General features: G+C 37.0%; 1 protein-coding gene across 13 annotated transcripts in view; it reads left to right on the top strand.

Annotated features, from left to right (window-relative positions):
- Nucleotides 1-15,091, top strand: part of LOC121856853 (meiotic nuclear division protein 1 homolog) — a 40,890-nt gene that overhangs the window by 23,984 nt on the left and 1,815 nt on the right. For 3 of the 13 annotated variants that reach the window (XM_042352621.1, XM_042352622.1, XM_042352610.1), the window contains 4 exons: nt 8,156-8,262; nt 10,428-10,564; nt 11,133-11,238; nt 12,671-12,817. In XM_042352621.1, the coding sequence (XP_042208555.1) occupies nt 8,173-8,262; nt 10,428-10,564; nt 11,133-11,238; nt 12,671-12,817 (480 nt within the window). In that variant the 5' untranslated portion in view covers nt 8,156-8,172. Of the gene's footprint in view, nt 1-8; nt 146-1,215; nt 1,237-2,518; nt 2,647-3,997; nt 4,063-4,265; nt 4,287-6,882; nt 6,963-7,441; nt 7,527-8,152; nt 8,263-10,427; nt 10,565-11,132; nt 11,239-12,670; nt 12,818-15,091 lie in introns of those variants that run through there. The other 10 variants (XM_042352614.1, XM_042352618.1, XM_042352611.1 and 7 more) reach the window with 10 other exon arrangements.

Here is a 15,091-nt window from a genome sequence, read left to right as displayed (position 1 = left end):
TCACTGTCCCAAAATGTCCTTCCAGTTCTTGGCCGGGATATACTGGGTGAGTTTGCCGCTGAACAGGGTGTTGTTGAGCAACACCAGGACCAAGTTGAAGATGAGGCCGAATAGCACCAGCGCAGCGAACCCCTTGATGAAGATAGTGAGTAGCCTCCCTATGGACTGGAGTAGTCCTCGCTGGGGCCTTGTCTCCATCTCCTTGGCTGGGGCAAGATCTGTCACTGTCTTTTTGCTGTTTTGTTGTTGAGTGTGGGACCCCTTGTTGTGCTTGTTTTGTTGAGCTTTACTAGATTTTGTGCTCTGGTTGGTCTTGGTGCCGTTGCCCGCCTGGCCTCTCTTGCGTGAGGAAGTCGACATAATGGATGATCACAGTAATGGCACACGCCTACACAGACAGCCACCACGCCCACCACTAACTTATGTCCACCATCAGTTACCTCCAACACCCGCACCCCCTCACTTTTATACACTGATTACTTGTTGCTCGTTCCAAGCCGCTGTCTAGACCTACAACTGGTGACGAAAATATAACTAATAAATTTTGAGCTTACGAATATAACTCTGGAAATTTGATGGTGGGTATGGAGGTGTGTATTGTTCAGGGTGTGGACGCTACGAGTGTATGAGTTGACTGTGTGGTGAGAGGTGTAGCTGCCTCAACACAGTTGCGTGAAGTGAGGAAGGCTGGGGGGGGAGGGGGACCCCCTCACTTCCTTGACGCCCCAATTTCCAATTTCATCAATTTAGTTTTTACACTGTTAAATGATGACACACAATAAGGACTTTGATATTATGATTTTTCCAGCATCCTTCACCACCATGGCGTGGGGTATTTAATATTGTAGGTGTATTAATATTTTAATAAGATATAAGACTGCGCCGTGGTATATTGGTCAGCATTTAGTTGTTCTTTTAAGTGATCACATGATCAATATGTAGTTGTTATCAGTGATCACTTTAAGTAGTAACTCAAATATTGTACCTGGCACCTGTGTCAAGCATGAGTGTTTATTGTGGCAGAACCGTATCTAAGCAACCTGGACTGGCACCCACCTGTGACGTCACTTAGTCCTCACCACTGGCAGGTGTGGCGCTGTGTGACGTTCCACAAACAGCAGTGTGGCTGCCAATAAGGGAGGAGCACGCCGTAGTCAACACGTGGCAAGTGTGACCACATGGTCTACTATTACTATGGCTGCATTGATCCACCACCTCACGAGGGTGTCATTCAAGGTGCGGCAAACGTTATCAGCACGTACGTGGCTTCTGCCACTTCCTTCTCAACTCACACACACACACACATACATATATATATATATATATATATATATATATATATATATATATATATATATATATATATATATATATATATATATATATATATATATATATATATATATATATATATATATATATATATATATATATATATATATATATATATATATATATATATATATATATATATATATATATATATATATATATATATATATATATATATATATATATATATATATATATATATATATATATATATATATATATATATATATATATATATATATATATATATTATATATATATATAATAGTTACATATATTATAGACATAAGAAAATAAGGAGTCTGCAATAGGCCGGTTGGCCTGTGCATGACAGCTCCTGTCGAGATTTACTACCATTCTCTCATCCGTGAATCTATCTAGCGTCCTTTTAAAACTTTCCAGCGTTCCAGCACTTACTACAAAGTTGCTAAGCTTGTTCCACTCGTCCACCACCCTATTTGTGAACCAGTTATCACAACAGTTAAGTAATCATTGCCTTATTATTATGATAGAACTGTAACTGAACACGGTAAGAAGTTCATTTAATGTTATCTGACAGTAATTTTATATTTGATAATTTATTATGAATTGCAACATCTGCGAACGGCCCTGTCGATCCCGTATCGGCCTCTTGAGTCACCTCAGAGCTCACCAACGAAGGTGACATTAATAACTAATATCATTGTGTCATAGCTAGATGATCGTCATCCCCGATTCCGGATAGCGACATAGTAGTGTGTGTGTGTTTAAAGGTACCCTCTGAAAAACGATGTACAGTATCTAAAATAGTTACCGATAATCAAGCTAGGCTTACTGGGTGTTTAGTGGGAGTTGAGTGAGGCGGTCACTGATACTTAATCAGGTTAAAACTGATACATACTGTACAAGGTCAAATGGATCCAGTCCTGATTGTAGGCCCCATCCAAACTTAACTGACCAACCTGTTAGGATTGCCCAAATAATGGTTTTATAACCCAACAAATAAAACAACAGCAAAACAAATCAGTTGAATAATTCTACCACCCATTATTTCGTGCTTAAATAATTGCACTTAAACTTTATATTAAAAAGAAAACGGGAAATTCACATTTGTGGTAAAAGCTGATTAAAACAATATTTTCTGCAGGCAGTGAAGTGGATACATTGGCGCAGGGTCTTTCGAGCTCGCGACGGTGTCTGACATTTTTTTCCTAATACATGTTTAAGCAGTGGTTCAGAGGAGGTTGGCTGGCGGGTAAGGTGGGGGCTGAACACACCCACTGTAACTGTATCTGACGAGGGCGTGTTGTGTTCTCTTTCTCTATGTGGCTATTGGTACGTGTTGGTGTTATGTTCGTTAGGTTACATCTACAATTCCTATAAAGTAGGCCCATCCTCTGCTATTTTGGCAACAAAATCGATGGAGATTAAATAAAAAGAAAAATAAGTGGTGCGCATTATATTGCACTACACCCTTGCATCATGGTATGGTTGCTTGGTGTGTTTACAAATGGCAAAGTGTGTGTATATACAGCTGTACCCACATGGTCACACCCAGCAGGTAGATGATACATGGACATTGTTATGAAACCTGTAATTATGCAAGAGTTGGTGTGCGCAGTATATGCAAGAGAAAAGGCCAGCTCAATACTGGTTTGCTTGTCCGCGTTTCTCGTGCAGTCATAGTGAATGACTGACGAATTAAAAAAATAAAAGAAACAGTTGATTGGTCAGCGTAAAAACCGGATAAACATTTGTAACATGTAACAAATCGCCAAGAATCTTGTTACAAGCTCCGTCTGTTGCTGAAAGTAATACAGTAAAGCAATTGTGGTTAATACTGTAGTAGGTTATATTGATGTTAGTGATGGGTTATTATTGACCAAAGTGCTACATGTTGAGCCGGTTGTTGTTTTGCGGGTTCGATTACGCTCGTGTTTATTTTGGTTGATTTGGGTTAATTTAGATTAAATTAGGTTAATTTATATTGAATTAAGTTAATTTAGAAGTAGGTTGGGTTAATAGGGATAGTTCCATTTTTTCCCGTTTCTACGGTGTCTAGTTAAGGGAAAGTAGAATTATAATTCACGGTCTGACAAATATGAAAGGTTAACAGAACAGTTTATGCATGTTCCTATACATGTTTGTGTACAGGAAAGGCATGAATGGGTATATGTTCAAATGAATATACTGTGTCAAAGTTTGATATAACAATAAAATCAACTACGCAGTGTTTTCTGTAATGAAGCCGAAATGTTCTTAACTTAAAATTGATACTGTAGGTTACGGAATAGTACCATATACCTTAGCATAACTTATGAATATAGGAATGTGTTAATTTATATGAAACGTGTTTATTTGACTGTAACTTGTGTTCGTGCGTCTTGCACAACGTGAAGTATTAAGACAACTCGACAAACCTTGTGAAACACACGGATGTGAATCTCATATTACCTCCTGCTCGGTAAATAGAATTATACTCTGACTTTGGAAATGACTCGGGTAATCACAAAATAATACAGTATCTGTAAGTTTACTGTGATATCCGTGACTAAATAAATGACAATACTGTATTGTACAATATGGTATAGTGTGGTGGTACGATGTGTGAGGCAGTTCGTGACACAGATCCATTACTCTTGTCGAGGAATGTCTGGATGGGATTTACTGTTGATAATTATTTCAGGATTTTCAGGTATGAGACACGGATCATTGGTTCAGCCAACAACCTGTGAACTGTATCTGCACCCGGTGAGTGTAATCACGGCGAGTAAAATATTCTCAAGTATCTTAGGCTGCTGGCAGTAGGTTGTCTAGAATTAGGTAGATGTAATGATGGTGTGCCAGGCTGCGTGAAGGAGCGGTTGTATTTGGTTAATATTTTATGAGTGGCAGTATTGTTTGGTGCAAGTATGAGTCGCTGGCTGCGTGGGTGTTTGCCCAAGATGGTGGTGTTGTGTGTTTTTAGTTATGAGGTACAGTTGCGTGTATTGTTATTTACAACAAAGTGAAGTTGTGTGTTCTTAACAAAGACAAGGTACTACATTACGTACAGTACTGTACATATTCTTTGATTCGTTACAAAGCGATGCTGTTTTGTTAGTTACAATGAAAATGTTTTGTATATTATTTGGCACAAGGTGAGGTTGTTGTGTTAGTTATGAGGTGAGGTTGTTTTGTTGTTAGTTATAAAGTAAAGTTGTGATGTTAGTTATCAGGTGAAGTTGTTGTTAGTTATAAGGTGAGGTTGTTGTATTGTTAGTTATAAGGTGGGGTTGTTGTATTGTTAGTTATGAGGTGAGGTTGTTGTATTGTTAGTTATGAGGTGAGGTTGTATTGTTAGTTATGAGGTGAGGTTGTTGTATTGTTAGTTATGAGGTGAGGTTGTATTGTTAGTTATGAGGTGAGGTTGTTGTATTGTTAGTTATAGGTGGGGTTGTTGTATTGTTAGTTATGAGGTGAGGTTGTTGTATTGTTAGTTATAAGGTGAGGTTGTTGTATTGTTAGTTATAAGGTGGGGTTGTTGTATTGTTAGTTATGAGGTGAGGTTGTTGTATTGTTAGTTATAAGGTGAGGTTGTTGTATTGTTAGTTATGAGGTGAGGTTGTTGTATTGTTAGTTATGGGTGAGGTTGTTGTATTGTTAGTTATAAGGTGAGTTGTGAGGTTGTTGCAGTTATTAAGGTGAGGTTGTTGTATTGTTAGTTATAGGTGAGGTTGTTGTATTGTTAGTTGAGGTGAGGTGTGTTAGTTGTTATTGTTAGTTATGAGGTGAGGTTGTTGTATTGTTAGTTATGAGGTGAGGTTGTTGTATTGTTAGTTAGGGTGAGGTGGTAGGTTGTTGTATTGTTAGTTAGGTGAGTTGTTGTTGTTAGTTGAGGTTTGTTATTGTTATGAGGTGAGGTTGTTGTATTGTTAGTTATGAGGTGAGGTGTTGTATTGTTAGTTTGAGGTGGTATTGGTTGTTGAGGTTGTTGTATTGTTAGTTGCGAGGTGAGGTTGTTGTATTGTTAGTGAGGTGAGTTATGAGGTGAGGTTGTTGTGTTGTTAGTTGTGAGGTGAGGTTGTTGTATTGTTAGTTATGAGGTGAGGTTGTTGTATTGTTAGTTATGAGGTGAGGTTGTTGTATTGTTAGTTATAGGGTGAGGTTGTTGTGTTGTTAGTTATAAGGTGAGGTTGTTAGTTGTGAGGTGGGGTTGTTGTGTTGTTAGTTATGAAGTGAGGCTGTTAGTTGTGAGGTGGGGTTGTTGTGTTGTTAGTTATAGGGTGAGGTTGTTGTGTTGTTAGTTATAGGGTGAGGTTGTTAGTTGTGAGGTGGGGTTGTTGTGTTGTTAGTTATGAAGTGAGGTTGTTAGTTATGAGGTGAGGTTGTTGTGTTGTTAGTTATAGGGTGAGGTTGTTGTGAGGTGGGGTTGTTGTGTTAGTTATGAGGTGAGGTTGTTGTGTTGTTAGTTATAAGGTGGGGTTGTTGTGTTGTTAGTTGTGAGGTGAGGTTGTTGTGTTGTTAGTTATGAAGTGAGGTTGTTAGTTGTGAGGTGGGGTTGTTGTGTTGTTAGTTATGAAGGAGGTTGTTAGTTGTGAGGTGGGGTTGTTGTGTTGTTAGTTGGTGAGGTGAGGCTTAGTGGAGGTGATGTTGTGAGGTGGGGTTGTTGTGTTGTTAGTTATGAGGTGAGGTTGTTGTGAGGTGGGGTTGTTGTGTTGTTAGTTATGAGGTGAGGTTGTTGTGAGGTGGGGTTGTTGTGTTGTTAGTTATGAGGTGAAGTTGTTGTGTTGTTAGTTATAAGGTAAGGTTGTTATGTAAGTTACAAGCTGAGTTATAAGTTACATGTCGGCAGTGGTGGTGTGTTTAGAATTAATATGGCCAGTTATTTTGCAGTTAATTCACGAGATTGTGGGTATATGATCAAGATTTATTATTTTATTTCATTTATTATTATTATTTTTTTTTTGGTGTGGGTGGGGGGTTCTGAGAGAGTCCTGTGTGTGTGTGTGTGTCGTAATGGTTGTATTGTACTGTGTGTGTGTTGTAATGGTTGTATTGTAATGTGTGTTGTAATGGTTGTATTGTAATGTGTGTTGTAATGGTTGTATTGTAATGTGTGCGTGTTTGTTGCAATGGTTGTATTGTAATGTATGTTGTAATGGTTGTATTGTAATGTGTGCGTGTTTGTTGTAATGGTTGCATTGTACTGTGTGTGTGTTGTAATGGTTGTATTGTACGTGTGTGTGTGTTGTAATGGTTGTATTGTAATGTGTGTTGTAATGGTTGTATTGCAATGTGTGTTGTAATGGTTGTATTGTAATGTGTGTTGTAATGGTTGTATTGTAATGTGTGTTGTAATGGTTGTATTGTAATGTGTGCGTGTTTGTTGTAATGGTTGTATTGTAATGTGTGTATGTTTGTTTTGTTGTAATGGTTGTATTGTACAGTAATCCTGCATTTGTTATATATATATATATATATATATATATATATATATATATATATATATATATATATATATATATATATATATCCTTAAAAAAATATTAAATTTCACGCCATTTTTTATATTCCCCTGTGCAGTGCCGCAAACATACGCCACCCCTTCCCGCCTCAAACACCCACTGCTCCGAGAAGCCTCAGTCTACACGTGCCTACTGTACAGTACTGTGATTACCTCTTCTGTTTGTCCTCCCACTTGCATTCCACATGGCTCCGGGACGTAAGCCAGCCTCATCAAAGGCAAATATTACTAGCAAAGACTCCAAAGTGACCAAGAGATCAAGAATAGTGATGACCTTAACGGAATAAAAAAGTTTTATTGGACAAGCTCAGAGGTGGTATGAGCTATGGCTCGTGATGTGGTGAAGACTGACAATTCATTTGTGTCTTTTGTCAGAATACAAGTCTTCAAGTGGAGGAATGTGGGTGGAAGAAGACTGGCTGGCTGGCTGGCGTGACTGCGTGAGGGTAGGCAGACGCCGGGACAGTAGGGAGAGGCTGGCAATGCGGGTGTTGCTGACCTCAGCGAAATATAATTTTATGTATTTACTTGTAAATAATAATTTTTTTTATATAACTGTGTTTACGTTTTCCATTATTATACTACAATTTGATTAGTTTCAAATGATGATGTTTGTAAATGCCGGTACAGTGGATCAGTGTGACCGGTGGGCCGTGAGTGGAGAACATGGCATGGTTAAGTGCATGACCTACCTGTTTGGTGCCGACAGGTACAGTGATTCCTAAAAGAGTATTTGCGGTTTAGGCTTTTCGCTGAGGTTTCAGGAACATAATTCCCGCGAAAAACACGGGATTACTGTACTGTATTTGTTTCATTGTGTGCATGATGTAGGTCACATTAGTTATGGTTACTTAACATGCACAACCAGGCTATTTCTAAGGAGTTGGGAAATATGTATGAGGCTAGGGAGAGTGTTAGTTATAGTTCCTGCCCCTCAACTGTGGAATATCTTGAGTGTGAAGAAATAGGCTCATTCCTACTTTGAAACGGCCACAAAGCTCAAGACAATGCATCCCTGACACATGCACCTTTAAAATTATGCTGTAATGTACCGGTCATATTATATTAATAATTTTATTATCAGTGAAAGAAAGGAGTGTTATGAGAGGCAGAGGTGCAGTAACTGATGAGTACTGAGGAAAACCCTTAACATAAATTGAATACCTTTTTTTTTGAGAGAGAAAGATGTTACATGGTATTGAGAGAGAGAGAGAGAGAGAGAGATATCTTACATGGTATATTGCAATGGTTAGTTTCGTAATGTTGTTCTAAACATACAAGTTCTATATGAAAAGATTTAAAAGACAAAATATGTTTATAGTTTTTATTCTCTTGCAGTTTGAAAGGTAATCAAAATGTCTCGTCGTAAAGGCTTGAGTCATGAGGAAAAGCGGCAGAAGATGATGGAGCTGTTTTATGAGAAAAAGGAGTTTTTCCAACTCAAGGTACAGTACAGTACTGTTATAAATTTTTCTGATTGTTTCCAAGACCATTAACATACAAAATACAGTACTGTTCATTTATGGTGGGATAATTGGCTTGAATCATACTGTATTTTTATTCTTGTCATATTTTTTTAAGGTTCCAAACAACCATATGTGAAGAAATTTGCCACTTTACAGGGCAGCACGCTGTACCCCCATTTGTGAGGTGTTTGTTTGCACGATCATATATGATAAGCAACATCAGAATTTTTCTTCATTTTACCTACTGTACAGGTAGTCCCTGATTTAAGAAAGGGTGCTTTTCCTGATAAGCATTTCGTAGATAAATTTTTCGTAAATCAGATCCCATTTTCCAATAGACTCCCATTACAGGTATAACAGCTAAGACATGTTCTCTCAAAAACACTCCTCCATAATAATTATAAGCCAATGATAAACATAAGTGAAATGCAGGGAGTAAAGCAATGATTTTATCCTAACATGAAATCGTAGTGCTTGAAACTTTCTAAGAAATTGTGCCACTGGTTATGATGCAGTGCAAGAATCTGAGGCCCAACCAAGACATATAATACAGTGTAGTTTTAATTTCAGGGTGATGCACCAGCAGGTAGTCTACCTGTAATGAAAATATGATAAATTTATTTGTAGCAATGATTTTTATGTGAATTAATACCAATTTACAAATAGGATTTATATTTTGTCTAGGCATATTAAGAATACCTTAGTACTGTACTGTACTTTAATAATATATGATGAAAGGCAAATGGTTACTTACTGGTGATCATTCTTATAAAGGTTAGTGATGATAAGCCTAATTTGTTTGGTGAGTTAAAAACCTTATAAATTAAGGCCTGTTACATAAAGTAAATATGGGCCATAAATCTGTAAAAAATCATGTATGGTAAGTAAACTGACTTGGTCATATGCACACCTCCTTACCAATAGTGATTATTTCTCCTTACTTGAGTGGTATTGGGCTTAAATCCTTTTGATTAGCTGAAGATGCACAAATACTGCATAAGGTCAGAAGGTGTTAAAACATAAAAGGGGTCTAACTAGTCAAGGTCAAATTACTTGAGCACCTGCACACCTCCACCTGGTATTGATCTTTACTACCGGTATATTAAGTTTTATGGTAAGAGGCTTTCTAGTTTTTGAAGAGTTGAGGCAAACTTAACAAATTCACAGACATTGATATAAAAAAAATTTAAGGGGAATTTACTGAAAATGTCAGGAATGAAGGTCATTGGTACCCAAAACACAGACATGAATGAATGAATGGATGGCATTAATTGTACAGTACTGTACAGTATTTGGATTTTGGGCATGTATATCTTTTTTCTTTTCTTCTGAAAATTATAATAAAAACAAAAGAACCATTGGCTTTATTCTTACAGATGTATTTTTATGTTTTATGGTGTCACAGAATAATGTACTGTACTTCTGAATTGTTCAACCATACATCAATAAATGATGAACTTGCATGAAAGGTCATATATGTATACAGTACAGTACAATACTGTACTCTGGATTTTCAAGAAACAGTACATACTGTATTGTACTTTCTGTTCCCCTTGACCATTGCATGCCACCTCATCTTAGCCTGATACATATGAGATGTTAATATTGACACATGAGACATTAATATTGACACATATGAGACATTAAAATTGACTCATATGAGACATTACTATATTGACACATATGAGATACCCTGTATTAATATTCCTCTGAACACAGTTTTTTCCCTGTTGCATAAACAAGAGAAAATCATATTGATTTATATCTGTCCTTCCATCTGTATGTTTATTTGTCCCCTCCAGGGTTTCAGGTAAGAATATGAATGTAGAGCTATTCATTTTACATAAACTTCCTTAGATACACTACTGTACATTTTGGGATTACATGATTACAGTAGATTTCAATGCCGAATAATTGTTTGTTGCTGTGGTAAAGACAAATATCTTTTACATATATGACACTTGTTTATTTATTCTTCTTTTTAATTAAATGTTTTAGTAATTAATACTGTATTTGCTTTGCTTAATTTTTGCTCCCTAAATGTTTTCTCCTTATTTTTTCCTTATTTATTTATATGAATTATTTTTGTAAGTTAATAACATATTACTGGTTTTTCCTTATTTATTTTTTTCTTTGTGTCTTAGGAGCTAGAGAAGTTAGGACCTAAAGAGAAGGGAGTTATAGCTCAAGCAGTGAAAGATGTGGTGCAGTCCTTGGTGGATGATGCTATGGTAGACACTGATAAAATTGGCACATGTGTCTACTTTTGGGCTTTTCCAAGGTGAGATGGTACAGTATACAGGGTGTACAGTTTTGTAAAGTTGTTGCTGAAGAAAACAATGATATATGTACTGTAAAGGACTGATGTAGTAAAAAACATAATAAATTTGTAGATAAACATTCATGCTTATTTTCATTTATTATATTACTGCTGTTGTTGACAAATCATCGTGAAGTTTACAATAAAAACGGCAAAATAATAACTCGGCTCGCAAATTCAAACAAACCACCACTGACCTATAGCTAAGACGATTTTTACAGAAACAGGACAATAATCAGTAATGTTCAATAGTCAGTTCCTACTGAAGTCAACTATAGTTTACTGATAAATTGATTTTATTCACCGAAGCGCGTATAGTATTCTGAGACTATCATATACCAAAGATACTAATATATGGAGAACTTCAGTGACCATAATTTGTAAAGAATATTTAGTGTGACCATTCTGTTAGAAGAGATTAAAGAAAGTGTTTATGTTATGCATGATATCCAGTCTAACATGCTGTGTTAGAGTATTTGAAGAGTGAATTAGAGGACTCTTAAATAACCTTAATTTTCATCCTGCACAGTAAAGCTCTCAGCACACGTAAGAGAAAGATAGATAACCTGAATAGCCGACTAGAGGACACTAACAAGAGGTTGAAGACTGCCTTATCTAAATTGGAACAGGCCAAGGTATGTACAGTACTGTATTACTCTGTATTTTTCCCAAAACAAATGGACAACTTGAATCATTCTAATTAATAATAGATCAGATTACATATTGATGCCTTATGTAAAAAAAAAAAAAAAAAAATCTGTCTTTCAGATACTTTCTCATTTTATTGCTGGGTGTCTGAAACCATGATAAAATATAGTTTTTATTTACTGACACTTACTGTAACTTGTGCTCTTCACCTCAGCCTCCCATATCCTTCTGGGTCTTCCCCTTCCTTCCTACCATATACCTCTGAACTATCAACCTGACATATTTTTTGTATTCACTTCTCCTTATTTCTACATAGTTATCTGAAGTACGTAATTTCTGTTACACTTAGTAATGCTTCTTCCTCGTGTATTCAAACTTGACTTCATGCTTCAACGTCTTTTATGGTTCATAACCCTTTCTCCTTCCTTAGGAATGTATCTCAAGTTTTATAATGTGTGTCTATGGAAAGTGTGATGTGATTTACAAAAAAAAATATATATAAAGGTTTTTCAGAAACGGAACTCTTTCAAATATCGTGAATTCCTATACGTTAATGCAGTAATTGTAATTGTTTAAATAACTGGAAAAAGCATCATACTATAGATGTCCATGGCCAACAGCTTTTAGCTTTATGCACATAAACCTTTCAATGTATATGGGCTGTGGCAGCTACCAGAAGCTTATCCCACTTACAATGTCTATAAAGCTTTATGTACTGCAGTCTGTTCTAGGGAATTGCATTGTTTACAGAGGAGTGAAGACTTAGAATATGAAAATTCATAAAAGAAGCACCCAGAATACAATTTAAAGAAATATTTTTGCTACCTTAATTTTTTTAAACACTGTACTGTACAGTACTTTAACCTTTTGGCTGTGGGAGGTTACCCTAAGCTGAATAAAATCTTCTGGCGGTAGCCAGAATAAAATGGCAAGTGTAGGAAATGCCACGAAAGGGTCAAGGCTTGCTGTTCATATAATTTTTCCAATAATATACATATATTGAACACATACAGGAGTCTCATATTTTCCTATGCTTATTTTAAAATTTTATAATTGAATTGGATTATATTATGTCTCTGAGAAAGTTTTAATAGCATTACAGTACTGTAACCCATCCCAGGCTTTGGTCTTGAAACCTCACTTGCTTTTAAAGCAAATGTTGCCCTATGGGGCTCAAAGGTTGCTTTATCACTGGCTCATTAAGGAGCCAGAAACAGTACCTACTCTAATCTGGCTAGATTGTGTAACCTAGATTGGGAATATGTTAAACCTAACTTGCAGTCTGGTAGGCTGGTCAGGGGGTCCTGTCAATCATCTCTTCCTATCAGCTACAAAAGGAAATTTTGTATTTCAATCTTGTCTCTGATAATCTTCTTTTACTGAAGCCATGTTTGACCTACCTCTACTATTTTTTGTCAGGTGGGCCGCGAAGAGAGTGAAGATCGTGGAGAAATCTTGGAAAGGATGTCTCAGCTGGAGACGACTAAGGACCAGCTGGTGAAAGATATACAGAAGTACCATGATTGTGACCCAGAAGTACTGAATCAAATGAAAGCGGAAACTCAGGTAAGGACAAAAAAAAATGTTTTAGTTAAGCATTGTGTATACAGTACTGCATAGTACTGTATTTTACGGCATATAATTTAGTGTACACTTTTTTGTTTGAAAAATGGCTAAAAGATTTCAGCCTGCATCCTATATGTGAAGTTGCGGTGTAATGGCCAGCATGCTCGCTTTGCAAATACCTGTAAGTGGTCCCGAGATCGATTCCTGGCAGAGGAGAAACTATGGGCAAGTTGTTTTATGCCATTTGCCTTTGTCTACCCAGCAGTAATTGGCAACCTGGATGTTAATCGATTTGCAGATTGTGTTCTGGGTTAATGGTTAGCCTGTGCAGTTGGCAGGTTGTCCGGTCTTCTCGGACTATTCCTTAATATTGGGTCATGCAACGTGTTAACTTAGGGTGTGGTTGTTGTGTTGGCAACAGCTTCTTCACATTAATCAAATCCACACCTAGGTAGCCCTTGGGCCATCCTCATACATGAGGGGCAACCATTATATGAGGCGCCCAGTGCGACATGGTACCAAGCGCCAAAAATCACTATCGAGAAAAACTCTCTTAAAGTTTGGAAAAATACAAAATGACGTAATTTTTTAACCAATGAAGATATTGAGTTCATTTAAGTGGCAGTGTGTAGAGCCCTTAAAACTGGTTTTGCAAATACTAAAGTCATATAAATTGCATTTGTTTTTGATGGGCAGTGTTTGCAGTTTCATTAGTATGCATTGTTGTGGTATGATTTTCATTACATGGAAGCAATAATGTATTAAGACAACACCAGAAAGTCAAAGGTCATTGTACTGTTTGTATAAAAGCAAACAATACTGGGTACAGTATTACCAATATTTCAACCGGGGGCCAAGCACCAAAAAGTATAATAAAATAAAATGCGGGTACTTAAGTCTTAGTTATTATCAGAAAATTACAGTAAACATTGACTTGTATTACCAATATTACCACCCATCCTCACTCCCAGCCTCCTCCTCCTTCCTCTGTTTCCCCCCTTTAGTGTGATAAGACTCGTCACTCAGACAGGCCGGAACATGACATGCCACCAGCCCTCACTCCCACCCTCCATTCTCTCTGTTTTGTTTATTTTTTCTCAATGGCCCTTACTCCCTCCTTTCTGCCAATTGGGGAAAAAAAAAAGGTTTTGGTGTTATTACATAGCATTCCTATGACATTTTTGTAGAAACATAGACTCCCATTAGCTAATAAACAGTAAAGTAATGAGTCGCTATGAGTGAGAAAGGCTACGATTGGGGACCGCGTGCGCTTGTCCCCTTCTCCCTCAGTCCGCCTCGAGGCGCAGATCACCTACTGTAGAGGCACTTTTACCTACCTTCACTAATAAGGCTTTCAGCCTTACAAATATTGCACTACCGGGACATTTAGTGTTTCTGCAGATTGAGGAAAGGTTGGGGGTACAAATACTATAACTGAATTGGGGGGAGGGGGGGGGGTTGCTTGGTACCTTGTCGCACTCGGCACCTCGTATATTATAGTAAATCCCCCCCAGTTGCTGTCTCCAGTAGGCTAAGTTCTACCTAGCCCAACTCCAGAATTAAAAATATGTTATTGCTTACTTGCACATTACTATAATTTTTAATTAATAAAAACAAAAATTAAAGTGAATACTATAATACAGGTATCTGGATTTATATCTTCTGTATTGTACTGGTGATAATAACCCGATATGATTCGCATTCATAAGGTAGGTTCCCAACACTTCTGAGCTAAGCAGTAACCATTTCTGAACTCTTACAGGCATTACTATCTATTAATGTCATACTTGCAACATTTATCTTTAAATCTACAATACCTGATATAAATGAAGATTTACAGATAAATTTCTTTTCACATTTGCATCTGTTAACATCGTTGGTGGCATGTAACCAAGTTAGACTCGTCACTGTAACCACCAAGCTACCAGGCAAAGTTGTGAGCTATGTTATGGTTATTTTTCAACTCGTATTTTCGGGGAGATATGTGTAACGCTGTATTTTTTTTACTCAGTTATATGTAGTATGTGCACACCATCTTACATACATATTGTGCAAAAAGAAACCAAAGAAATAATTATCATAAGATCAAAAGCATAAATGGAATAAACATTTCATTGTGCACAAGTTAGATGACTCAGTGGGGGAGCGGAAGGATGGCTTGAGAGTAGGGGAGGGGGGTGTTGTTAATGAGTTGCTGGAAGGAGTTTCTCTACAAATGGCGATTGTGTTGAACTTTCATTTGGCTTTTATTTAATGGTTTTAGCTGCATTTTTT

The sequence above is a fragment of the Homarus americanus genome, unplaced genomic scaffold, assembly GCF_018991925.1.
Source record: "Homarus americanus isolate GMGI-L3 unplaced genomic scaffold, GMGI_Hamer_2.0 scaffold50705, whole genome shotgun sequence".
In the NCBI taxonomy this organism is placed as follows: Eukaryota; Metazoa; Arthropoda; class Malacostraca; order Decapoda; family Nephropidae; genus Homarus; species Homarus americanus.
The sequence above is the reverse complement of the archived record's forward strand: the minus strand, read 5'-3'. Positions and strand labels throughout refer to the sequence as shown.